This window comes from Salmo salar, chromosome 04, assembly GCF_965601325.2.
Source record: "Salmo salar chromosome 04, fSalSal1, whole genome shotgun sequence".
Taxonomy (NCBI): domain Eukaryota; kingdom Metazoa; phylum Chordata; class Actinopteri; order Salmoniformes; family Salmonidae; genus Salmo; species Salmo salar.
The window spans coordinates 59,444,064-59,471,497 of record NC_138294.1 but is presented as its reverse complement, the minus strand read 5'-3'; the positions used below and the strand labels follow the sequence as shown (position 1 = coordinate 59,471,497).

Genomic DNA, 27,434 nt, shown 5'->3' with positions numbered 1-27,434 from the left:
GGTTGTGATAGGAGAAAACTGAGGATGGATCAACAACATTGTAGTTACTTCACAATACTAGCCTAAATGACAGAGTGAAAAGAAGGAAATCTGTACAGAATAAAAATATTCAAAAACATGCATCCTGTTTGCAGTAAGGCAATAAAGTAAAAACCACAAAAAATGTGGCAAGGAAATTAACTTTTTGTCCTGAATACAAAGCTTTATGCTTCGGGCAAATCCAACACAACACATCACTGAATGCCACTCTTCATAATTTCAAGCATGGTGGTGGCTGCATCATGTTATGGGTATGCTTGTCATTGGTAAGGGAGCTTTTTTAGGATAAAAATAAACAGAATAGAGCTAAGCACAGGCAAAATCAGAGAGGAAAATCTGGTTCAGTTTACTTTCCAACAGACACTGGGAGAAAAATTCACCTTTCAGCAGGACAATAACATAAAATACAAGGCCAAATATACATTGAAGTTGCTTACCAAGACTAAATTGAATGTTCCCGTGTGGCCTAGTTACAGGTTTGACTTAAATAGGCTTGAAAAGCTATGGAAAAACTTGAAATGGCTGTCTAGCAATGATTAGCAAACAACTTGACAGAGCTTGAAGAAGTTTTTCAAGAATAATGTGAAAATATTGTACAATCCAGGTGTGCAAAGCTCTTAGAGACTTACTCTACCCAGAAAGACTCACAGCTGTAATCACTGCCAAAGGTGATTCTAACATGTATTGACTCAGGGGTGTTAATACCAATGTAGATGAGATATTTCTGTATTTCATTTTCAATACGTTTGCAAAAATGTATAAAAACATGTTTTCACTTTGTCATTATCGGTATTGTGTGGAGATTGGTGAGAGAGAAAAACATATTTAATCAATTTCTAATTCAGGCTGTAACACAACAATATCTGGAAAAGGTCAAGGGGTATGAATACTTTCTGAAGGCACTGTAATTTAATGTTCTGGGAACCTTTAAAGAACTCAGAAAGGCTGTTCTATCAAAATTCTTGCTACTTCAAAGGAATGTTTTGTGCATCCTGATTGTGAATGTTAGGAGAACATTCCAAGGATATTTCATTTAAGAGATAAAACAAATAAAATAAAAATGTTCATTATCAAAAACATTATTGGTATGTTTTTGTGATGTTATCATCCAAATGTTAGAAAATACCCTATCTAGAACTTAATGGGAATCTTAGCTAATGTTCTGGGAATGTTCCCGTTTTGCTGGGTTATCATACATATAGTGTGTGTACAAAATATTAAGGACACCATCCTAATATTGTGTTGCACCCTCCCCCCCCCCCTTTTTTCCATCAGGACAGCCTCAATTTGTTGGGGCATGAACTCTACTAGGTGTCGAAAGCATTCCAAGGGATGCTGGCCTAGAGTATGTTGACTCCTTTGCTTCCCACAGTTGTGTCAAGTTTGCTGAATGTCCTTTGGGTGGTGGATCATTCTTGATACACACGGGAAACTGTTGAGCTTGAAAAATGCAGCAGCGTTGCAGTTCTTGACACAAACCGGGGCGCCTGGATCCTACCACCACACCCCGTTCAAAGGCGCTTAAATCTTTTGTCTTGCCCATTCACCTTCTGAATGGCACACATACACAATCCATGTCTCAATTGTCTCAAGGCTTAAAACTCCTTCTTTAACCCATCTCTTCCCCTTCATCTACACTCAGTGTGTGTGTTATCAGTGCTGACAGCAAGACATGTTGTTTTAAATATTTCAGACCTAATTCTGTTGCAGTGACCCTGTCATAGCCAGATGAAAAACGGTGTTAATGTCTGGATTAAAGTCAAAGGGGTGAGTGATGGCCAGAGTAGATGCCCTGTAAACACATACAGATCTGGGTTCAAATAGGTCTGACAACATATACTGTACACCCATTCCCTTGCCTGAGAAGACAGTGACTTGAGGCAGATGTGGACAAGAGAATAGGAGGGATGCAGACAAGAAATTCAAAACACATGTGCCCAAGAATAGAGAAGTTGTTAGTGATGGAGCAGAAGTATAGTAGAGGACAGGGAGAGGAAGGATTCACAGAGGATTAACCCTGAGCCTCACATCAATAATAATAAGAATAATGTTATTTTTCTGAGGGCAATCCTCTATGGAACCTCTGCTTAGAGTAAATGAGCCATATAGCCTAGTGATTGAAAACAGATGTGTCATATCTGTCCTTGGAATGGAGAAATAATATCACTTTAATGCTGACAATTGTATTTAGAGATTGACGGGATTTGTTTAAGAAAGATGTGGACAGTTTATCTGAGTGGATTGAAAATGGTGGTATCATATCTTATGCTTTTAGTCTTTTATGTTGTTATTTCGTTTTATATTCAGCGTAGTGCATGACATGTCTGCTGCGTGTGTCTGCTAACATTGTCCACTATAACTATTGAACAACTGAAATCTAAAATATGAAGAATTATCAGGGTTTATAAGAGATTATACAAAAGACGGATTTAATGTCTGGGTTTGCCCAGTTGCATACACATACCAATTAACTTTATATGTAAAAAAAATAAAAACTAATTAACAGGCCTGCAATGTTTGTGTGGGGAAAATATTTTCTAGATTATTTAAATGTTTTGTGCCCTCAAGAAGGGTATAATATTGCAACAAATGTAAATACTGTTTTTTTTCTATAAATTGTCAAATATAATTTATGAATAAAATACCTTTGCTAAGTGTCACTCGGGAATATTATAATTTTTTTTAATTGGCAAAAGTAACCATCTTAACACTTTCACATATATCACTAAAGCCTGACTAAAAGATCACAACCCCATCACGTCAAAATCCCAGTAATGACAAAAACATCCCATAACAAAAGCAGCGTGAGCTGTAGCACTATTTGTTTGTTGTGTGCAGTTAGCCAGCCTGAGCCAGCGCCTGCCTGCTGAGAGTGTGATTATGGGTGGCCTGCCTGTTTGTGAGGGCTGTCTTGGACAGTAATGGTTCACTGCTTCTATTGGATTATGAGAGGGATTTTAAACTGGTACTAAGCCGCAGGGCTGTAGACAGCCTGCGGAGCGCAGGAGCTGTGTGTTTGGGCATGTGTATATAGGGGTGTGTGTTTGTGGGTGTGTGTGTGCATGTGTGTGTTTGTGTGTCCTGGAGTCCCCAGCAGTCAGCTTGTCTCTACTGTTTTCCATTGTCTGTGGCCAGAGGTGGAGGGAGGCACAGCATCTGAAATATGAACCTATTCTGCTTCTCTCTGGTAAGACACACGCTTGCTTTAATGAACCTTCTCTTTCTTGTATTTTTTATTCTTTTTTTGGTGTCTCAAAAACTCTACATCTCAGACAGGGTTGTGGATGTTTACTTCCTGAATTGAATTAATTAAAATGGAATTGACCACATTCCTGTCGCCAGGACAGACTGTCTTGTCTCTGCGTTCCCTGTCCAGTCCCTCTCATAATCTGGCAGATTGCTCAATCAGGGAAAGGATAGGTAGCACAGAGATGTTATTGCTGTTGACAGGGATCTGACATGGACTCTCTCAGAAGGAGACATAAAGGAGATTGAGCTTTCAGTCGTACTATGCTTTAGGAAGTTATCGAAAGACATTTGTGTATTGTAGTTGTTTGTCACGTCGGGTTTTAGAGCAGACAGATAATTTTAATAGGAGGCTTCAATGTTCTGAATTGATGAAGCGGCAAATGTTTTATTAATTGGTCCTAAAATACAATGTTTTTTTGACAAAGTAGGTTTCTATTCAAATACATACTTTTAGAGGTTGACAAAGAGTCAAGCAAGACAGTATGATGCTTTTGAATTTAACATTTCCTTTGTAATGTAACTTGAACTTTGAAGAAAAGTTTAAAATAGTATTCTTTGAATACTGTTGAGGGGGGTTATGAAAGTGGTTAGGACACAGTTAGAGAGTCCATTTTCCCTATATACATCCTGGATGAGTCTCCCAAAACTGGTTAGAAACCTGTAACAATAGCCCACATTTAAGAAAAAAAAAGCCTTACATTTTTTTATAGAATGGACATTAGATGTAACATTTAAAATACCTTTAAAAATAAGAAAAAGTTCATGTTTTTTGCATAAATGTTTTTAGCCTGTTTGGGATTACTGGGTGAATGTGGTCGACATGGAGCTCCTTAGAACAGATCACGGATCACCAGGTTATGTAGAGAGGAACATGTCCTATTCATGGATTAGGCCAAAGTAATCACCCCAGAGTCAACATTTAATCCCCTATGCTCACTGTGTAAAGTGTCAATGCAGCTACTTCATTTGTTGTTGGCATGTTATGTACACTACACACTTCAGGACTTGACTTTTACAGCAGGTCTGACTGTAACCCAAGGTAGGATTTAAGACACAGGTAACTGGGTTGGTTTAGCACACCATAGGGATTCATAACAGACTTTAGGGGTTTCCGAGACTAACCAACCCCGAATATGAATACAAAAATTATAGTACTAGAGCAGTGCTCAAACCCACTCAAGGGTCAAAGGTCAGAAGGACCGTGTCTTACTGTGTGCCATACTGTAATCAGATGTATTTTATCAAGTCTCCTAACCTGACCTGGCTAGCCGCATTCCCCCTGATTGGGAGACTCCAGCATGTCATTCCTATCCAAATAACACTTATAGAACTTGCAACTAGACAGTGAACTTGGTGAAATGGCTTGTGTGTTAAGATCAGAAAGAAAAAGTGTGGCACTGCAACTTAAAGATTTGACTGTTTTCTATCATCACCTCATGCTTATGACAACCAATATAACACAGTAACAAGTCACGAAACTTGGCAAAGCGTGAATTTTGACCATTGAGTACATAAACAATACCCTATGGAATAGTCTATTGAGAACACAGGGGTTCTCAAACTGGGGTCCGCCGAGGGGATCTGCAGCCAGATCTGAAAACATACAAAATATAAAAATAAATAAAATAATGAACATTATAATTTTTTTACATTAATATCACTAACAACAGATATAACGAATTCTGGCCAAGGGATCTATGGAATAAATGTAGAGGGTGTAATACAATACAATACAATACAATACAATGAAATATAATTCATCTATAATGTATCTTCATAACCCTGGGCAACATAGGCCTGGGAGGCTCACAGGGATATTGGTATCCATAGTACTCCATTATACATTTTTCAACTTAATACTTCTTGTATTCCCCCAAAAAGTTTTATTTACTTTTTGTTTTACATAAATACACTGTAATTTAAGCTTTAAAATGACAAAATGTGTAGAATCGCAGGATATAATCTTTAAAGCTGAAACAACAAAAAATCTCTCTGCAAAATTCTCGCTCTGATGCAAAGAGGTGGGCCTTTAAAATGTTACTTCCCAAGGCCCGAAACTTGGTTTGTTCGGCCATGCACTGCCGAAGTCATAGTAAAACTCCTTGTATGCTATTTTTCTTTCACTCGAGTTATGAGGGGGTCCCTGATGAATTTGCTATCACAAAAGACATCCCCGACTCCCAAAAGTTTGAGAATTACAGCAGGGATTCTTATACTGTTTTATGTCTTATATACTGTTTTATGTCTTTCCTGTCCCTGATCATGTTGCTCTCTTTCCTCTGGTCTAGGAGGGCTCGACGGACAGCCTGTATGAGCCTGCTCTCAACAAACACCCAGTCATCCAAGAAGACAGTTGTAGAGTTCCCAGTCGACACAACAGCCGACACAGCAGCCCTTCTCTGAGGGACAGGGCCAAGTGGAGAGGCTCAGATCCATGTATACCCACAGTGAGTTCTACCAAATATTTAACAAAATATCAATACACTAACTAATGTACTCCCTAACCCTAGAAAATTGTTGCACATCAACACAGTTTCAGTTTCTAGATTGAGCATTTATAGATAATCTATAGGTGACTATCCAGATAAAGCGGGACCTAAAGTAGACCTCATACCTCATATCAGGCCAACAGATTCCAACACACTGATGTTAGTCTCCAACAATAACAAACCAGTCAGACACTGCTGGTGACCTGTGACTGCAATCTGCTGCTGAAACTTCAGGTCATTGGATGGGTGCCTGAAGACCAACTTTTCTGTGTAAGCCTATATCAGTCTCTAAGTTTAATCAGGGTATTTGGAGATGGCCTACTTGTGCTATACATTATGTGTGCCAGTTCAATGCAGTGTTACATTACATTTATTTTCTTCCCAGGAGCTGTCCGAGGCTCACAAATCCCATTTGAAAAAGAAGAAGAGAAGGTATGGAAGTTTGTATTGTTGTATTGTTTACGGCTGTCAGTCAATAAATGCTTTGGTTAAAGAAAGAGTGAGGGGCTTAGTTAACCCCTGAAATGGATACTAAGGCGTGCTGCTTACTGTATACCTCAAGGAGATAATGAGTTAATCAGGAGTTCTCAGCAGGTCCACCGTTAATGTTGCTGTCCTTTCATGGTGGCCTTCACTCTCTAAGCTTCCAGGGAGCTGTCTGTTTGGACCTTGGTCCATTGCTCAAGTCCATTAGAGGGCACCTATTCCATAATTTTCATATCGGAACAAGGTCATAGTTCATAGTCTGCTTTGACCGAGGATTGGATTTTTTTAAATGACCCAATAGATGTTGAAGTTCAAGGGGGTTCCTAGGGATGTTTATTTGTAATGTTATTTCAAGCAATTACACACTGAAAGCTGAAGTATTTTTCTATATATTTGACAAATTACAAGCAGTCTACCTGATCTCCTTCACTTAATTCTACTGTAGTAAACAATTAAAGATGGAACTCTTTTCTTAAAGATGTACTTCTCTCCAAAGATCCACAAACAAATTGGCAAGCCCAGTCCATTTACTGACGTAGGTGGAACATAAAACATGTTTACAGTTGTAAACATGGAGCCTATAGCTAGCCTGTGGTTGTGTTTAACTATGATATTAGATCAATGGTGTGTATTAGGTGTTATGGTGCAATTTCATGAGAGTTGGGTGGGATTAGGATTAGATTATTTGCGACAAGAGTTGGGATTTTTAATATTCTTTCCCATTTACATTTATTGCATGTATTCATTTATTGCATGTAAGTCTAAAATGTAAGATAAAAGATGTGATTTATAGCCACATTTCACAGAATGTTGTTGTAAATACAGTACCTTGGATTTGGATTTCCCAGAATTTATATTTAGGCTAGTGGTCTATTGTAAAGTGGTTGTTCCACTGGATATCATAAGGTGAATGCACCAATTTGTAAGTCGCTCTGGATAAGAGCGTCTGCTAAATGACATAAAGGTAAATGTAAAAATGGTTTACAGAATGACACAGACCCATACTGTTCAAAACATTGCTATTGCATGCAAGGAGATGGGTCAAAATGTAGAATTGTACTGTGGAAATGACTTGTGTAATTTTTGATTGTGAGTGAATCAAACAGTTGTGTTATGACAAATCTTATCAAGCACTTCATTGTTGTTGAAAGATAAAATCCAGTTAGTATTGTGTGTTTCATGTGTTCACATTGCAACCCTAGCACCAGACTTCTCCTGAGGTGTTGTTAGAGCCATAACTAATATGTCATCATCATAGACTATTAGTGACATTTAACTAATATGGTTAAACAACAACATTGACAAAATGTCTGCGTATTGAGTGAATGCTCTGCTGGAGACAACTTGTAAAGACAACCTCAACATTGACCGGAATTTATTTTAATTTGTAATTTCAGATCACATGTACCAACAACGTCAACATCGGACAATGAAACCATAGGTTAGTACAAAAAAAATAATTGACGTACTCAGATGTGTTTGAGTGAGCGTAAAATCACAGGCTTCTTACTAACTTTGCTTTGATCCTGCTCTCCAATTTATTTGGAGCTGTATAGTGTGCACACAATGCTGCACTCAGTATTAGTAACCTACTTGGCCGTGCTAGACCTACTGGCTTCTGTACTCTATTTGATTTCACTTGGCTCTCTTAGCCTTGCTGCCACTAATATAGAGACCTTAATGGCCTCGGTTTTCTTCCCCTGACCCCTCTATTGCAGATAACACAGACACTAATGTCTACTGGCAGTCACCCAGAGAGAAGCAAGATTTTGTTCACATCAAGAATAATCACAACGAAGGTAAACGGCCAGAAACATATGTCAGCCAAAGAACATAAACCTCATGTTTCATTTAGGGTATGCTTGCTAAGGCCCGAGAGAGACACTATGTGTGTGAGACAGACTTGTAGGATTTAGTTAATGATGACAGATACAGACAGACCTACTGATGCTCCCCATGCTTTTCCAAAGTCAGTGAGGAAGGAAAAAACCTATCACGGTGTTTTATGATGAGGGATTATGTTGAATGTAAAAAACGAACTGAGGCGGGCCCAGACAGTTTCCTTTGGATTCTGGTTCATGAGGCATAGTTACAGTAGGTAACCCTACACCTGCAAATCTACAACCAAACAAGTCAAGATTGTGGTGTGTGTGTGTGTGTGTGTGTGTGTGTGTGTGTGTGTGTGTGTGTGTGTGTGTGTGTGTGTGTGTGTGTGTGTGTGTGTGTGTGTGTGTGTGTGTGGGTGCTGACAACAACCTACTGAGTACCAAAGAAGTGGTCTAACCTTGCATTCTTGCCTGTGGTTCCTCAGAGATGGGTCAAGGTCCTTGTCAGAGAAGCGTGCTGGCGGTAGAGGACAGAGTGGAGCAGCTGAACTCTGAAAGAAGAGAAAAAGAGCCCACAACTCAGGTAATACTATACATATCATCATCATCATCCTCATCATCAACCTCATCATCATCCTCATCAACTGTTGGACAAAATATCAATTGTAGGCTAGCACGATACCACAAATTCGATTAGAGATATTGGACTTCACTTTTCAAATGACAAAGGCAACTAGATAAACACTTTTCCCCTGAAATGAGCAGCATTAGTTTAATTTACCCAAACAGGTGAGCCCAAATCACCTGGCCTTGCTCATTTCATCAGTATAGGATATTGGGTACACATGCAATAATCTCTAGGTAAAAGTCACATTTTGAATTTCCGACAGGCTTTTTGTAAATTCTCTAATGCCCTCCCAATCACACATAAATCTGTAAAACGTATGGCCCTTGTTTTTCACTTTCTGTTTGAGATATAATCACTTCCTGATTGAAATGCTCGATCATTTTACTAATGAATTCCCCTGACACAGAGCTTTTTGGTTGTGTAAACATTTTGGGTCATCTTGAAATACAGAGAAAGTAATCTAGTCCCTTGATAATTAGCACCGTAGCCTACATTAGGCCTACTACAGCCGCAAATATTTAAGGACTTGGTGATGGTTGTGGTGAAGTCCACGCTAGGCTCCTATCCTCTTAGCACAAATGTGTTCTTTGTTTCTCGCCAATTCGGGTGCATTAATTGTTTTATTAAATGTGAATTATCCGTTTATCAATTCCTGCGATTGCCGCTAAATTTACCGTTAATCCCCGCCATTTCTCAGTAATCTAGAACGATAGTGTTTGGATAATTTATTATTATTCACGGAATGTATTATCAGTAGGCCTGTCACATTCATTTATCACTCTCATTCTTGACGCCGACCCGTTTCCAGAGCTCACAAACCACGATACACTTGTGAGAAATACGTTTTGGAATATTTCATTTCATTTAAGACTTTTCTGTCAATTTCCAATTTTATTTGGAGAGCTCCATGTTTGTTTGCATGTGTCTGGTTCCTCCATCCCGGCAAAATGTTCAGTGATCGCACATAGAAATACACATGCATGTCATGTTTGGGAGCCAGTAGGTCTATTGTGAGTTGAGATACATTTGGGAATAGAGATCAATTTGTGAACAGTGATGAAATCTTATGATTAAGTCTGATGTAGACTAATTTACCAACATAATGAATGATATATAAATTGTCTTTTATGTAGTGCCATGTTGAACATTAGGCCTAACCCTGGTTTTCACTAAAAGCATTGAGGATATAAGTAACTCATTAAACGTGTATTGTTATTTTGTTTATGCAGGGGGTGAACTTCGAGGCCTGGAACCCAAACTATGAGCCCCCTGACATCCATCAGCAGAACATGGTGAGTGTTATCGTCAGCAGGGGCAGCCAGAGACCTCATGCCCATTGAAACTGATGGTGTACCTTAATACATTTTCAGTATTTATCTGAAAGATATACACAATAAATACAAGAAATACTCTCTTGTTTCATGCAGTGCTAAATACTGACCGTATGCTACAATAGACGACACAGTAATTGTACATTGGAGAGAAGAACAATGCACTATGGCATTAGCACAATCTCCTGTGGGACAAGCAGGCAGCAATCACTTTAGCAGCACAGTGATAATTATTAGTAATGCAGTGCAGATGGCAGAGCATGGAAATGGTAATCCCTCACCCACATGGCCCCTGAGCTGCACGCGGATCGGTCTCTCTGTGTTAGTGTGTTTGTCTGGATGTGGCACGTGGATCGGTCTGTGTGTGTGTGTGTTTGTCTGGATGTGGCACGTGGATCGGTCTGTGTGTGTTAGTGTGTTTGTCTGGATGTGGCACGTGGATCGGTCTGTGTGTGTTAGTGTGTTTGTCTGGATGTGGCACGTGGATCGGTCTGTGTGTGTTAGTGTGTTTGTCTGGATGTGGCACGTGGATTGGTCTGTGTGTGTTAGTGTGTTTGTCTGGATGTGGCACGTGGATCGGTCTGTGTGTGTTAGTGTGTTTGTCTGGATGTGGCACGCGGATCGGTCTGTGTGTGTTAGTGTGTTTGTCTGGATGTGGCACGCGGATCGGTCTGTGTGTGTTAGTGTGTTTGTCTGGATGTGGCACGTGGATCTTTGTGTGTGTCAGGACATGTGACTTTATGTTTGTTTGTGAGACCAGAAAGGATGTAGCAAGCCCTCTCTGTGCTTCTTTCTCTACATATAGTATACCCAGGAACCGGCAAGGGGAATGTGAGCACACATGGGTTATTACATGTTGTGTCCGTTTATATGGTTCTTCTGTATTTGGTTCTATTTGAGATTTTGGCACAATAACCGTTGCTGGTGCTGGCATATATGTTTTTATTGGGCTCCCGAGTGGCGCAGAGGTCTAAGGCATTGCATCTCAGTGCTAGAGGCGTCACTACAGACACCCTGGTTCGAATCCAGGCTGTATCACAACCGGCTGTGATTGGGAGTCCCATTGGGTTGCGCACAATTGGTCCAGCGTCGTCAGGGTTTGGCCGGTGTAGGCCGTCATTGTAAATAAGAATTTGTTCTTAACTGACTTGCCTAGTTAAATAAAGGTTACATTTAAAAATAATAATAATTGAGTGAATTGTACCTTTGCATTTTATTTTGGTGAGGTTTAAAAATGTCCCGGTCCATCCATTCCCTCATCCTTCATCCCGCCAGTTGAATTACAACTAATAGATCAACCAACGTCCTCAGGTGACTGGGAAGACACCATGTGATACAGTTAGACCTACTGCTCTGCTGGCCAGGTTTGTCAGGGTGGTTGGGGTGAGGAAGAGGTAGGCTGTGAACTCAGGGTAGGAGACGTCAGGTGTGTGTCTGTGGCGGCGGCCATATCACAGACACTCCTCCACTTTAATCTTCTTGTTGACTCTATAACCAGTGCAAAACTAAAGACAAATAAAAATAAGACAAAAACATGGCATGTGAAGTTTTCACTTGACAACTTGAGAGTACTAGGCATTACATAATGCACACTGATATTATGGACACTGATAGCCTACCTACCCATATTATTCTGCTGCAGACTGGGGATGCGGAAGCTGACATGGCTGAATCTAAGGGAAAGCTGAAGAGGTTCCAGAGGCTAGTGAAAGTGAAGAAGGGAAGCCAGATGGGACTAGATGATGGAAAGACTGACAGCAATTGTGAGTTCTAATGGATGCACCTTGGCTCCAAATTCAAAGACAGAGCTGCCTGCCTGCTTGATACACAACAAATCCTATGAATACAAAACCCTAGAATAATAGGGGCAACTCTCGTTAACAATTGAAAGCTGATGATTTTATTATTCTTTAAAGAATAAATTACGTATCTATGAATGAATAGGACTAAAAAGCCCTTTATTTCTCTTCTTGTCCAGGTCACTTGGCAGATTCTGTGTTCAGTAACGAAAGTCCTGTCATCACCTGCATCGGGCTGGGGAAGAAGACAGAGAAGAAGTCCTCGAAGGCTGACCCACCAGCGCCACAGAAGCAGCAGACTAAGGAGACCAATGGGAAAGCTGTGGAAGGACCTTGGAGCACTGGGGTTCACCACCACCACTGGGGCCTCACAGAATTCCCTCCACCCTGGGATGTCCCCTACCACACCTGCCACCGGCCCCCAGGCGAGCCTCGGAACTATGGCTTTGACTTCACCCTGCCCCGAGCAACAGCTTGGGACCGCTTTGAGAGTCTGGTCCAGGAACTGGACAGCAAACAGACGCCGCCAGTGTTCTCACACCAACGGGTCATCCGCTCGATCACAGATCTGGACATCTCAGAATCCACGGTAAGATACGGTTCTCTTAAAGGATCATACATACAGGTCTGACAGAGGTATTGAGGGAAGCTGTGGGACTGGTGTTTCCTGAGAAATGATTGCTTTGTTGGGCACACTTTCCCCTACACAGGCAAATTTCGATTTGGTATTTATTTAAAAAAGAACAAGCTTATTAAGGTAATAGAACGGAAACTGCAATATACAGGCTTTGTGGTAATTCACCCCTTCCTGTGCTCACCAGTCACTTGGCCACTTCCTCATAAGTAATTTTACTGGTTACAGTGAACTACCAAAAAACTATGAAGACAACAGTTTGTGACATAGTCTGAAAAGTCTTTCGACCTTAAACAATTGCAGTTATGGCAAAAAATGAATTACTCACATTATTACAACCCCAATCCAGCAGTCATCAATGAGGCTTTCTGGGTGCACTGAGGATTATTCAGTGTCTGTAGCTTGTTGACCAGACTTTACCACCTCCCACCTAAAAGTACAACATGCATGTCTTTCATCACAGAAAAACAGACTGTGTAGATATAGTCACATCCTGGCTGCCTTAGAGGAAATGTAGCTGCTCTGCACAACTGTTGCAGTATAGTAGGTTGTTGATATGATGATTGGTTAAATAAGCAACAGCACAGTTGTTTTTTATCAACAACAAAGAAACTGACCAGCAGTTATTCAGATTCAGCACTATGCTTCAGAGGAAAACGTCAAATGTCTCAAACAAAGACACGAAGAGCAAGACAAAACCAAAGGTGAGATGATTTAAAAGTCTGGTTTTTTTGGTGTAAAATGTGCTTTTCGATTTGCTGCTGTAATAACAAAAAACAACATTTTATATGGCTGGGCATTTTGTTTAAACATTTTCTAACTTAAAAGTACTTGTTGTAATTTCAAATAAAAGGAAAAGTTCTAAAGCATATTTGCCAAACATTAGGCTGTATTTCAGCAGTAACTCAGGATATTGAAAATGAAGATTCACTCAAAAGTTTGAGTTCATTATAAAAGCAATACTAGCATTTGTTGCTCTTGTTATTTGACCATTATTTCTGTTAGAAATCATTCGCTTTCCCCAGTAGGTGACAGTGACTGCAGCCGGCCAAGGTTCACGGTTCACTAACGGTCAGATGATCATTGCGGGGCCACGAGCCAGGGTTTAATGTAACAGATGTTGGATGAGAGCCTCAGAATGACCACTAAAACTAATCTAATGGGCCGCCAGTGAACAACGGACCATTGCTTTTCACACAGTCACATTTCTTATGACGTTTATGCAGATTATTATCTTTCAATTAGCATAGTGCAGATGAGCAGATGACAGGTTTAAGGGCGAACAGCAGGATGTACTAGAATAGTAAAAGCCATAACAATAACGCTATTATATAACAGGAATACAACACACACAAAAAAATGTAGCACAAGAATGATATGAAATACTATAATATTCAATGTATTACATTGGATTTAGTATAAGAGATTTACATTACATCACTTTATGGCAAACAGCCGACCATAACTGATACAAACCTCATTAGCTGTAGTGAAGCTGAACACCACTCAGTACTCACCCATTACCATACAGAAGTACTCATAATACTCATGATATCAATAGTAGTAGTAGTAGTACAAAACAACAATACTACAAAGACAGAGTTTAGTTTGGCAGCTTTAGAAAATACATCTCCAGAGTTCAAACTGAACCTGCAGTTATATCATCAAATCCAATCTTAGTCAAATGCAACATAAGACACAATAAGTACAAAAAAGATTAAGAGAAATCTCATGAAATGCCATAATGGAGCCTGGTGGTAATACAGACAGTACTATGTAAATACATGACCAGAGGAACAGCCAGGTTAGATGTATGGTTTACAAGGTATAGGCCTACTACAGACATGACTTTGTTTGTATTGTGCTGCTTTGAGTTCAACATAAACACGACAGCCAGACAACATGTGTCCTGCTGTTACCATCTCAAACACGTTTTAATCTGTAAAGTTAATCTCTCATCTCACCCAGCGCTCCACCAGCTTTGGCCGATTTGACTCACTCAGACACCAACCAGACCCAGTGAAGCCAGAGGAAAATGGAGGTGCTTTGGTACGTGAAGCATCTGTCTGATTTTGTCGGCTACTTCAACAAGTAATTCCTTATAAGTGACACTGTAAACTTTCTTAATTGTTTCTATGGATGTGACGGTCTTGGAATTTTGGATTGCGGTTATTTGTCAGCCAAATGACCGTGGTCACCGTTATAGCCGTTTGAATAGCATTTTTTTTAAACATTTTCTCCTCTCCTCCGCTCATGACCGCATGTGCTGCCATAGAAATAGAATCGAATGGGAGTCATTCAAGTCAATGATGGCATAATGGGTGGACTGGCGGCCATTGCAAGCGTACCAATAGCAGAGATAATTTAGAGAAGAGGGGAATCTCACTCGAATCGTATTAACACCAATTGTGTTCGTTCCCATGTGTCGTCAATGGGCCACGCGGTGCATTATGGGTGATTATGGGACAAGGAGATCACTCCTTCAAGAATGGGAGTCAATTGGACGCTAAACTAAAAAAACAGCATTAGCATGAATTACTTGAACAAGAAGTACAACATTACGAATCTTTTCCGAGATGTGAAATAATTAACTTGTTCTCTGTAATATCGTAGAGCTTTGAAATCGTGACATTACGTACTTTCAAAGAAAATAGGCAGGTTTCTCGACTCATATCCACAACATGAACGCGATTGGTCGACAGTCTGCAGGGTGGGGCGTTATACGTGTCTCCATTCATTGGCCACTGGGATTCCTATCTCCTCCTTTCTAAGTATCTCTGCCCATAGAAATAAAGCAGTAAGTAATAGCAGGAAGTGTACCCATCAATATGTGCAGAAATGTTTTGGATTTAAACTCAACTGACAATTACTTACATTTACATTTAAGTCATTTAGCAGACGCTCTTATCCAGAGCGACTTACAAATTGGTGCATTCACCTTATAATATCCAGTGGAACAACCACTTTACAATAGTGCATCTAAATCTTTTAAGGGGGGGGTTAGAAGGATTACTTTATCCTATCCCAGGTATTCCTTGAAGAGGTGGGGTTTCAGGTGTCTCCGGAAGGTGGTGATTGACTCCGCTGTCCTGGCGTCGTGAGGGAGCTTGTTCCACCATTGGGGTGCCAGAGCAGCGAACAGTTTTGACTGGGCTGAGCGGGAACTGTGCTTCCTCAGAGGTAGGGAGGCGAGCAGGCCAGAGGTGGATGAACGGAGTGCCCTTGTTTGGGTGTAGGGGCTGATCAGAGCCTGAAGGTACGGAGGTGCCGTTCCCCTCACAGCTCCGTAGGCAAGCACCATGGTCTTGTAGTACTTAGGTGATAATGCCCGAAAAGCCGGTGTTTGGAGGATATATTGGCACGGGTGTTGGCAAACCGTGCCAATATATCCATCAAACACCGGCTTCGAGGGCATTATCACTTTTATACAATGAGTTATATCAACATATTCAAATAATGATTCACATTTTCATAAAAAAACATTATTTTGATGAATTTATTCATACTATTTCATCCTCCCACAAGATATAGTCCTGACATAAATTGAAGGTTGCTACCCAAGCCGACTGGTCGTTCGTTCTATTGGTTCGATTGACAGAGTAGTTAAGTCCTTTTTGTTCTGTATCTATGGACGCGACCCAGTCGTTCTTTCTAAATGTTCCATTGCCATACTGGCTGGCAACGTTCTGTTAAAGTTGCGACAGTTAGTTTCTGGTATCAGAACAAAATAGTCAGCACATAGTAACTTCTGATTTATTTGTACTTTAATTAATGCAAACACGTGTGTGGTAAATGGGTGGTTCGTATATATACGGTCTGCTGTTTTACCTCGCAGGGCAAACAGAGAAGAGAGCATCACATTCTATTGTTCTCTCTTTTATACTCTGACAGAGATAGTTCCCGCCCAATGCTGGCCTGTCAGAGGGAGGAGGAGCGTGGTTTAAACGTGCTCCTCCTATCGTCGGCGTGCAGGCTGGTCCCAGCGTCGTGACGCACTTCCTGTTGCCGGTTGTAGTTCTTCTGGTCTTCAGCAGTTGATTTATCCATAGTTTATATACTTAACATTGTAGCATAGCTTCCCCAGTATATTATATAAGTTATGCATACAAATAGCCAGTTCAACCCTAACAGTTCTTATAACCCTTGCTTGCTAGCTAGCCAACTACTGCTAACTTACAGTCACGTCAAACAGTGCAGCCAGAATAACAGCAAAGTAGCTGCATTTGTGTTTGTTTGAGCTGTTTTCTAGTGACATTTATTTGGATACAGCCATAACAATGAGCTAATAATGCGCGATTTCGCCTGCATAGAAAATGTGCTCTCTCGTCAAGACACTCTTGTTCAGATGAGCTAGCCATCAACACAGCTAACACAATCACTTCAAACTGAAGCTGGAAAGACTACAAACTAGCTGCATTTCATTTAGTTTCACCTGTTTTCTATTGACATTTATATATCCATAAAAATGATGCCAGCTGATTCATGAGTTCGACGAGCTGAGAAAAGCTGTCTGTCTGCCTCTGTCTCGTCCCGACTCCCTACACCTTCATTACTATGGGACTGCTGAAGATCGAATTTCAAAATGTAAACAATGTTGCAAATGTCGAAGAGACATACAGCAAGGTTAACACAAATCTCCGCAGTTGAAAACCAAATGCTAGTCTAAAAGAAATGGGAGATAATGTCTAGATGCTTTTTATAGTGGAGAATTGCCTGGCTGGACTGATGAGACAGTGGATTGCACAGTGAGATGGAACAGAGTAAATAGGCATTTTAATGTCATAGCTTTAGCGGGTGGTAATTTGTGGAATAAACACCGACTGGAATGCGATTTTTTTTAAACAATCATCAGTATTAGATCCACCCGTTGTATAATAAAAATACATTCCATTGCATGAGCCACATAAATTAAATTAACATTCCAAACTCAGCAAAAAAAGAAACATCCTCTCACTGTCAACTGCGTTTATTTTCAGCTAATTTAACATGTGTAAATATTTGTATGAACATAAGATTCAACAACTGAGACATAAACTGAACAAGTGCCACAGACATGTGATTAAGAAACGGAATAATGTGTCCCAGAACAAAGTGGGGGTCAAAATCAAAAGTAACAGTCAGTATCTGGTGTGGCCACCAGCTGCATTAAGTACTGCAGTGCATCTCCTCCTCATGGACTGCACCAGATTTGCCAGTTCTTGCTGTGAGATGTTACCCCACTCTTCCACCAAGGCACCTGCAAGTACCCGGACATTTCTGGGGGGGAATGGCCCTAGCCCTCACCCTCCGATCCAACAGGTCCCAGACGTGCTCAATGGGATTGAGATCCGGGCTCTTTGCTAGCCATGGCAGAACACTGACATTCCTGTCTTGCAGGAAATCACATATAGAACGAGCAGTATGGCTGGTGGCATTGTCATGCTGGAGGGTAATGTCAGGATGAGCCTGCCGGAAGGGTACCACATGAGGGAGGAGGATGTCCTCCCTGTAACGCACAGCGTTGAGATTGCCTGCAATGACAAGCTCAGTCCGATGATGCTGTGACACACCACCCCAGACCATGATGGACCCTCCACATCTAAATCGATCCCGCTCCAGAGTACAGGCCTCGGTGTAATGCTCATTCCTTCGACGATAAACGTGAATCCGACCATCACCCCTGGTGAGACAAAACCGTGACTCGTCAGTGAAGAGCACTTTTTTACCAGTCCTGTCTGGTCCAGCGACGGAGAGTCCAGCCTCTCTCAGCCTATTGCGGACAGTCTGAGCACTGATGGAGGGATTGTGCGTTCCTGGTGTAACTCGGGCAGTTGTTTTTGCCATCCTGTACCTGTCCTGCAGGTGTGATGCTCGGATGTACCGATCCTGTGCGGGTGTTGTTACACGTGGTCTGCCACTGCGAGGACGATCAGCTGTCCGTCCTGTCTCCCTGTAGCGCTGTTTTAGGCGTCTCACAGTACGGACATTGCAATTTATTGCCCTGGCCACATCTGCAGTCCTCATGCCTCCTTGCAGCATGCCTAAGGTACATTCACGCAGATGAGCAGGGACCCTGGGCATCTTTCTTTTGGTGTTTTTCAGAGTCAGTAGAAAGGCCTCTTTAGTGTCCTAAGTTTCATAACTGCGACCTTAATTGGTCTTAATGGCCGTTCCACAGGTGCATGTTCATTGATTAATTAATTGAACAAGCATGGGAAACAGTGTTTAAACCCTTTACAATGAAGATCTGTGAAGTTATTTGGATTTTTACAAATTATCTTTGAGAGACAGGGTCCTGAAAAAGGGGTGTTTCTTTTTTTGCTGAGTTTAAATTACCATGGAAATTATAGCATCACAATACCAGGCAGCCATTGCGAGTGTAACCATGAGTTTGCCAGTCAAATTCCCATCCCGTTCTATTCATTCTATTTCCATGTGTGCTGCTGCTGAAGTGAAGGGGGCTTTGCCTAGGCAACCAAAGACTAGTTTGCTAAAACACCTTGCTTTTGTCAGCAAGGAGCAACAAAGTTTCATCACATTGTAAAGAGTTCATGTTACCGCAGAAACCGCATGAATGCCCGGCCGTCCTGTCTTGAGATTGTTCCACAAACAAAAAAACAATGGTTTCAAATGGTTACGACGTCTGTTTTTTTTTTGGGGGGGGGTTGATTCGTCTTCATCCATAATCGGCGGTAACACAGTACGGTTATTGTCCCAGCCCTAATTGTTTCAACATTAGTAGATTTGTATTTATTTTTCCAAAATAAACTGATTCATGTTTCAAGCCAGCAGGGCTGACTCATCTTTTTAAATTATGTTGCTGTATCGTAGTTTAAGCATTTCAACTATGTAACAAACAAGTGTATGTTGATATGTGTGCAGTCTGCAGAGGGAGAGCAGGTTAATAGTGGTGACCAGACCAGATCAGGAGGTATAGGCAAGAAGATGAAAGCCATCTCACTGACGATGAGGAAGAGGATGGGCAGGCAGTACGCTAAAGCCCTGTCAGAGGAAATGGTGAGTGAGACGAAGCACGTTGTGGCAAACAGATCAACTGTGCTTTCTTTTCTTTATTTTTTAGTTTGAATATTTTTAAGGTAACAACATCTATTAAAACAAAATCAATATTGCACTTCAATTTTTAAATTGCAATTACCATTGTACAGTTTTTCTTTACTTTGCAAACAAAACCGACAACGCCCCCAACCTCAACTGTATTTTTTGACATTCAGTGTACCACAGATCTCTGATAAAAGCCAAATGTGTGAAATGAAAGTTTAACTAAAAGAAAGCTGATGTCTGAATGCAGAAGTATAGGCTGGTATTTAGGAAATGTACAGTAAGACCACACAAATTATGGGAATGGATCAAGTCCACATAAATGAACAATATAAAACCAACAGAACAGGAACCTTGGAAGTGAATAGTACAGAATGACAATATAGTGATCATAGAGTGGTAATAGAATACAGTGATAATACAGTGCATGGCTCCTCAGGAAGTAAAGAAAGGAGGATTATAAATGATGACGAACAAATTAGGCTAGGCTTTTAGTCCAGAGACCAACATGTCCAAACACTGGTCAGTACAGGACAAAGATTCATTAACACGTCACCTGATAACCAAATTATTTGCGAAGCTAAAAAGACACAACTCTTCTCTCACAAAGAGAACAAGGGAGGTACAGTCAGAGCCTACGGAGCAGGTATAGGGGGATTACACACAGCTCCTGCCTATGTCAAGTCTCAGTTATAAATGGCAAGGCAGCTCTGTGTGGATTAAGGACTCAGAGAGAGGAGAGAAGCTCCTCTGAGTTCTTGCACAAACTACCTGGGATACTGAGCCGGTTTGGCACACGGAACATCTTAGAACCCTGCCCCGACCCGGCCCTCTGATTAGTTTAGCTTTCTCTTTTCCTTCCTTCTCAACCGCCATGCTGTGAGCGGAGATGAGATGGGGAGTGACGGCATAAGGAGAAAAGGAGGGCAAAGAAAATAATAAAACGTGACCTGTTCTGTTGTTTTTTTACTGGTAGTGCGACGAGACGGAGAGAGATGAAGAAGGAGAAGGGGATGTTGTTTACAGCGTCCATTCATTTCCAAAAGGACACAGAAAGTCCAGCCACTCTCTGGAAAGCCTCTACAGTCTCAATAGTGGACAAAGCTCCTCCAGTAAGCACACAGCCAACACCTTACGGGATTAAACATATTCACTCTCTTTACTAATGCAATTTTAGTTTACTCTGCAGTTGATAAAAATCAAGTGTGTAGTTTCATCTGCTAAGGCATGTTGTTGGACCTTGATTTACCCAACAAAGGATGCCCGACAAACATAATCACAGTCAAAAGTCTAAACGGTCAATATTTAATTCACCGCCATAACCATCAAACTGTAACTTAATATTATAATTGTTAAGTAGACTACTGTTAGACCAGCATCAATCATAGGAGGCTGCTGAGGGGAGAACGGCTCATAATAATGGCCGGAACGGTGCGAATGGAATGGCATCAAACACCTGACAACCATGTGTTTAATGGATTTGATACCATTCCCCTTTTTCCGCTCCAGCTATTACCACAGGCCTGTCCTCCGCAATTAAGGTGCCACCAACCTCCTGTGAAATCAACCACATTAAGGAGTAAAAAAATGACCTCGCTATGTAGCATGATGTATAACAACACCCACAATGCTCACCGTAACACATTCGGCCCTGTGTTTGTAAAGGTTGTTGTGAAGCTAACATGATGTCTGTCTCCTACCAATCCAACTGTGCTGTGCCCTAGGTGGGGTTACCAGTGGGTCAGATGGCTCCAGTAACAGAGACAGTCTGAGGCTGGATGAGGAGCTGCCCCTTTCCTACACAGGCCAGTTCTGTGGCAGAGCCCGGGTCCACACTGACTTTGTCCCCAGTCCCTACGACACTGAATCACTCAAACTTAAGGTAACCTACCTGACTGAACCACCTGACTGAATTGTCAAACCTGTCCTTCAGCACATCCTCGTGGACTTTTAAGCAGTTGAGATAGAGCCAATGTCTTGCAAAGTAGCTTGTGAAGACCTAATACATGCATTGCTCAAGTAAAATGCCAATTTCTTCTTTCAGGTAGGGGATGTGATTGAGATCATCAGCAAGCCTCCTATGGGGATATGGACAGGCATGCTGAACAACAAGGTGGGAAACTTTAAGTTTATCTACGTAGACCTCATAGTAGAGAAGGTTCCTGAACCGCCTCAGAAGATGACACACAGGAGGAGCAGGAGACCCCGGCCCAAAACGCTACAGGAACTCCTAGAGCGCCTCAATTTGGAGGTAAACTGACTCTCTCTCCTTGTCTCTCTCTCTCACTCTCTTCTCTGTCTCTCTCCTCAAACCTGCTGTCACAAACAATCGCTCTCAAACAAATTTGTTTCCTGCATTCTTAAAAAAAACTATAAATTGCATCTTTAGTGAACCATACATTTCTGATGTGATGACAGACAGGATTGAGATGTTTTTATTGTAACATGATGGCTTGCTTACCGATTGGTATTGTTTCTCTGTGTTGTAGGAGTATGCCTCTTCCCTGCTCCTTAATGGGTACCAGACAGTAGATGACCTGAGGGAGCTGAAGGAGCAGCATCTGGTGGAACTCAATGTGACTGATTCTGAACACAGACATCGTCTGATGGCTGCCGTCGATTGCCTCCAAGAACCCCAAAGTGAGTCAGGGCAGTCTTTTCCCTACTTTGATTTCCAGGTGGGATGCAAAGGCACTTAAGACAACACCTGGGCCTTCTGGCATCAACATTGCCAATTTAAACCAATAACAATCCAAACTATTTTATGTGAGGCGCTCCAGAGTTGCTAGTTCTGACAAAAACAGTAGGTGTGGAGGAGATCATAATTCCCTCTAAGCATATTTACTGTATTTAGATTGCCAAAGGCCTGGTTTTAGATGTGAAGCGGATAAGGAAGGGTATACCGTCAGCGGAGGAAGTTCTGTATCAGGGCCGTGGTATCATGGACACAGATAAAGAGGCTATTGATAACTGGATAACCACCACTTACAGCACAGAGAACACAACAGGACAGTTACCACACATAGTTCAATACAGTCACAACCAATTATTCAGGACAGTTACCACACACGGTTCAAAAGAGTTACAATAAACAATTCAGGACAGTTACAGCAAACGGCTCACGACAGTTACCAATCACAGTTTAAAACCATTATAACAATACTGCTAAATTGGCAAACTGTCTATTATAACGAAGTAATATCACTGCAAGAAGTGAACTTGCAAGAAGTGAACTTCAGAATACAACATTAATTGAGTGCATCTCAGTGAGTGTAAATAACAGGGTATCAGCCATCTTGTCCTGGCCATAGCTAGATAAAGAAGATGTGTTACACTGCTAATACCTTAAGAGTCAGTTGCTAGAAGGACATGAAAGGAAAGGCTGAGTGGTAGTCAAGAAACATAACATTGAGTGATGCAAGACAAGACAAGCTACTAACAGGAAATGTCATTTTCAGAAGCCACTGTGGTTTGGGCGTTGCACTAGCCCATATATCTTGTTTTTCAATCTTATGCAAACACTTTGGATCTTTTGAACTTCACTTTTAGCTGCAGTAACCAAAAGTAACAAGGGCTCGGACTCAGAGATTCAACAGCCTACATAAAAATTGAAACATACTAGCTGCAATAGACATACTATTTCAGTGCTTGAGAGAAAAGGGAAACTATAAAAAAAAGTTATTTCTGCAACTCTGATATTGTGGGAGCATATCAGATTTGTGGACATAACATTTAAATAGACCACTATAAGCTCTCTAAGCCCTCATGTCTGTTCCATTCCAGGTGATGGTCAGGAGGGAGAGTTAAACCAGGAAGCCAAGTCCCCAACTGAGAGTATTAAAGCTGACCTGAACTGCCCCAGAGACTCTGGCTGCTACATGCCTTCTGACTGCTCAGACAACAGCAAGGAGGAGACAGACATCCACGTGCCAGCACTGAACCATCATCCTCCCATGGCTCAGACCTAACCGCCACCAGCAGATAGACACCCCTAAGGGCCTTTCAGAAAAATGATTGATGTGGATCCATGCAACAATTGTCTCATGCGAAAGACCCTTTACGTAGGACAAGAGCACTCCTCTTTGCTTTCATACTGCATTCAGTATCAGTAGCCTGTGGCTGGCATTGCGGTTGTTATGCATGTACCCACTATTTCCACGTAATTTCAACCCCAAAAAAATCTGTGATGACGGTGAATCAACTTTTAACCTAAATCCAATGACAATGTTGATTTCACGTTAAATTCACATTAGTTGACAACTCAACCAAATGTAAATCAAAACTAGACGTTGAACTGATGTCTGTGCCTAGTCGCCATCTACTGTACACCAAAGGCAGACCAGGCATTTCCTGAGTTGGCTTGGGTGCTGGTTTGTAATTGTTGATGATGTATCCCAAGCCTTTACAGTTATTCCTCAAGTCTCGTGAGTCATCCTGTCATTGGACCTGTGAAATCATTGCAGTAGGCTAGGCTTTGTTTTTAGCACAATGTGCAATGTCAACATTACATTTTCAGAGGTGCATGTGGAAGAGGGAGATATTAAATGAGGGTTTAAAGCATTTTTCTACTGCATCTCAGATTTATATTATTGAACATTTTGTTAAAGTGATTTGAGAGTCAGCAGCTTACTGACAGTTTTTTGAAAGCTCTCTTTCATTCTAGCAATTGTTTTACCAATGTATTAATGAAACGACTAAGAAATGCAATATTTTTCCAAAAATAAAGTATTATAATTTTCTGCAGCTGTTAAATCATTTCTGGTGAGAATGGCACAAGGGGATACATTGTTTTTCTTCTGAATTGTCATCAGGAAGAACAACCAGCAGATGTACCAATATAGGCCTACAATTGGTTGGTAAAAATTCTTCATAATACAGTCATTTATTAACATTTGCATAGGCATGAAATAAGCACACTGGATACATTTACATTCTTTATTTAAGCAAGTCACTGATTTCAGATGGAAATCTAAGAGGTACATCACTCCACCCTTACTTCAGAGCAGGAGTCCACATGGTGGAAGTGTTGTCCAAATCCCTCAGTGAACACCATATATCCTGGATTGGGCCTAATCCAACACAGGCCTATTTATTCCTAAATGTATAATCCTAAACTGAACAGATTTGATCATTCTGTTATTAGCAGTACGCCATTTATAATGAATGGAGAAATGTTTTTAATAGCACAATCAGGACTCTTAAGGAACAGATCTGTGAAACACTGCAATTTAAAAATATACTGGTTTTGCCAACTCACACAATTATGGGGTTTAATATTGACTAGAAAACACTTTAAAAATGACAGTAAGTACATTTGCACAGAGGTAAAATTACATACAAAAATATCCATAGTATATGATGTACAACTACACGGTCATGTTTTCCCAAGATAAAGGGACACCTATTGCTTTATTTCCACATATGATCCACATATAGTTCAAGTCAAAAGTTCTGACACACGTACTCATTCAAGGGGTTTTCTTTATTTGGACTATTTTCTACATTGTAGAATGATAGTGAAGACATCAAAACTATTAAATAACACATATGGAAACATGTACTAACCAAAAAAAGTGTTAAACAAATAAACATATTTTATATTATAGATTCTTCAAAGTAGCCACCCTTTGCCTTGATGACAGCTTTGCACACGCTTGGCATTCTCTCAAACCTGCTTCACCTGGAATGCTTTTCCAAGTCTTGAAGGAGTTCCCACATATGCTGAGCACTTTTCCTTCACTCTGCAGTCCAACTCTTCCCAAACCATCTCAATTGGGTTGAGGTCGGGGGATTGTGGAGGCCTGATCATCTGATGCAGCACTCCATCACTCTCCTTCTTGGTCAAATATCCCTTACACAGCCTGGAGGTGTGTTGGGTCATTGTCCAGATGAAAAACAAATGATAGTGGGACTAAGTGCAGATCAGATGGGATGGCGTATCGCTGCAGAATGCTGTGGTAGCTATGCTGGTTAAGTGTGCCTTGAATTCTAAATAAATCATTGACAGTGTCACCAGCAAAGCACCATCACACCTCCTCCTCCATGCTTTACAGTGGGAACCACACATGGAGAGATTATCCGTTCACCTACTTCGCGTCTCACAAAGACAGCGCAAGTCTCTTCTTATTGGTGTCCTTTAGTAGTGGTTTCTTTGCAGCAATTCGACCATGAAGGCCTATTTCATGCAGTCTCCTCTGAACAGTTGATGTTGAGATGTGTCTGTTACTTTAAATCTGTGAAGCACTTACTTGGTCTGCAATTTCTGAGGCTGGTAACTCTAATGAACTTATCCTCTGCAGCAGAGGTCCTCATGAAAGCCAGTCATCATAGCACTTGATGGTTTTTGAGACTGCACTTGAAGAAATTTTCAAAGTTCTTGAAATTTTCCGGATTGACTGACTTTCATGTCTTAAAGTAATAATGGATGGTCATTTCCCTTTGCTTATTTGAGCTGTTCATGGCATAATATGGACTTGGTCTTTTACCAAATAGGGCTATCTTCCGTATACCACCCCTACCTTGTCACAACACAACTGATTGGCTAAAATGCATTAAGGAAAGAAATTCCACAAATTAACTTTTAACCAGGCACACCTATTAATTGAAATGCATTCCAAGTGACTACCTCATGAAGCTGGTTGAGAGAATCCCAAGAGATGCAAAAAGCTGTCAAGGAAAAGGGTGGCTACTTTGAAGAATCTCAAATGTAAAATATATTTGATCTGTTTAACACTTTTTTGGTTACTACATGATTCCATATGTGTTATTTAATAGTTTTGATTATTTTTTACTATTTTCTACATTGTAGAATAAAGACTAACCCTGAAATGAGTACTGTAGGTGTGTCCAAACTTTTGACTGGTACTGTTCCTGAAATACTATTTATAGGAGTTGTGTCATATAACAATATAAGTACTGAAACACACTGCCCCCGCAACAGACTCTTTTTGTAACATACCAGAAACTACTTTACAAAAAGGCAGCCACGTGAAGAGATAAGGATATAATAACTTCAACCTAAAGCAAACCAATCATGGCAGAAAGAATAGGCAGAGAAAATATGATTGCAGCATGGACTATGTTGACTATTGAATGCCCTTCATGTGCATACCTGTATAACCACAATGCAAGAACAGTGTACATTCCCAGTGATGCAAAATGTGTCCTCCTATCGATGTGTGAAGGACACACACTACTCATCATGAGAGTGAATTCAGTCTTATAATAACATACTATGTAGAACACCAAACCATGACAATCCTCTCAGAGGGAAAAGAAAATAACTGAAAAACAAAAAGTCAGATTTACAAAAATGTACAGTTGAGAAGAAAAAACATCCCATGATCCTTCAGAGCTTGAAATACAACTTTTAAAAAGGTCACTCCAGTAAGTAGATCAACAGTCTTCAAAACATTGAATATTCAGAACTTTTAGAAGTTCAAAGTTCTAACATGTTGGCGGAAACATCTAAGTTTAAAGTAGCAGCCATTGTGATTCTGTCTGTTGCAGTCTCCGTGTGATGCCGTCATAAGTGTAGTTGGCACAACCAGCTCAAACAGGTACAGAGACAACTCATCTGTACTGCGCATTGCATGGCAATTCTCAGGATATAGAGACAATTCATCTGAACTGCCCATTGTCCTGGCCATTCTCCAGGTATACAGACACAGCTCACTTGTACTGCCCAATGTCATAGCCATTCTCTGGATATAAATGTTCATCTGTATTGGTTACTCCATTGCTTACCTCTAAAAAAGGAGAAAAAAAAGAAGAGTTCAACTTTGACCCTAACTCTTTTCCATTCTTTATTTGGTTCAGTGGGTTGGTTGGAGAATAGTGCTGGCAACATCAGGGTTGTGGGTTTGATACATGCATGGGCTACATACTGATTATACTGTATGTTTCCGTGTCAACT

At 40.8% G+C, this 27,434-nt stretch overlaps 3 protein-coding genes and 1 long non-coding RNA gene across 8 annotated transcripts in view; 2 read left to right on the top strand and 2 right to left on the bottom strand.

Annotated features, from left to right (window-relative positions):
• Positions 1-361: 361 nt before the first annotated feature.
• LOC106603554 (uncharacterized) lies at positions 362-12,944 on the bottom strand. Of its 2 annotated transcripts, XR_001328438.3 has the most exons (5): positions 12,810-12,924; positions 11,672-11,750; positions 11,253-11,553; positions 8,548-8,640; positions 362-4,881 (listed from the first exon to the last, which is right to left on the bottom strand). It is a non-coding gene; the product is annotated as an uncharacterized LOC106603554 (long non-coding RNA). The 2 variants fall into 2 exon arrangements; XR_001328439.3 differs by lacking the exon at positions 11,672-11,750 and having other exon boundaries at positions 12,810-12,944.
• On the top strand, positions 3,110-12,816 carry LOC106603553 (SAM domain, SH3 domain and nuclear localisation signals 1b). The gene is made up of 9 exons (XM_014197398.3): positions 3,110-3,226; positions 5,577-5,735; positions 6,163-6,209; positions 7,661-7,704; positions 7,982-8,062; positions 8,575-8,672; positions 9,947-10,009; positions 11,691-11,811; positions 12,027-12,816. The coding sequence occupies exons 1-9, from the start codon at positions 3,203-3,205 to the stop codon at positions 12,476-12,478; spliced, it is 1,089 nt and encodes a 362-aa protein (XP_014052873.2). The 5' UTR covers positions 3,110-3,202; the 3' UTR covers positions 12,479-12,816.
• Positions 12,919-24,258, top strand: LOC123723813 (SAM domain-containing protein SAMSN-1). 3 transcript variants are annotated; one of them, XM_045717104.2, is made up of 8 exons: positions 12,919-13,185; positions 14,450-14,530; positions 19,343-19,477; positions 20,496-20,631; positions 21,244-21,401; positions 21,564-21,770; positions 22,009-22,159; positions 23,303-24,258. In XM_045717104.2, the coding sequence occupies exons 1-8, from the start codon at positions 13,123-13,125 to the stop codon at positions 23,485-23,487; spliced, it is 1,116 nt and encodes a 371-aa protein (XP_045573060.1). In that variant the 5' UTR covers positions 12,919-13,122; the 3' UTR covers positions 23,488-24,258. The 3 variants fall into 3 exon arrangements, with proteins under 3 accessions (XP_045573060.1, XP_045573061.1, XP_082830727.1); XM_045717105.2 differs by lacking the exon at positions 14,450-14,530 and having other exon boundaries at positions 12,967-13,185; XM_082974601.1 differs by lacking the exons at positions 12,919-13,185; positions 14,450-14,530 and adding an exon at positions 15,528-15,661.
• A 182-nt stretch (positions 24,259-24,440) lies between these two features.
• Positions 24,441-27,434, bottom strand: part of LOC106603555 (glycerophosphodiester phosphodiesterase domain-containing protein 5) — a 41,991-nt gene continuing 38,997 nt past the window's right edge. For both annotated transcript variants that reach the window (XM_014197402.3, XM_014197401.3), the window contains exon 16: positions 24,441-27,267. In XM_014197402.3, coding sequence (XP_014052877.1) covers positions 27,191-27,267 — 77 coding nt within the window. In that variant the 3' untranslated portion in view covers positions 24,441-27,190. The remainder of the gene's footprint in view (positions 27,268-27,434) is intronic.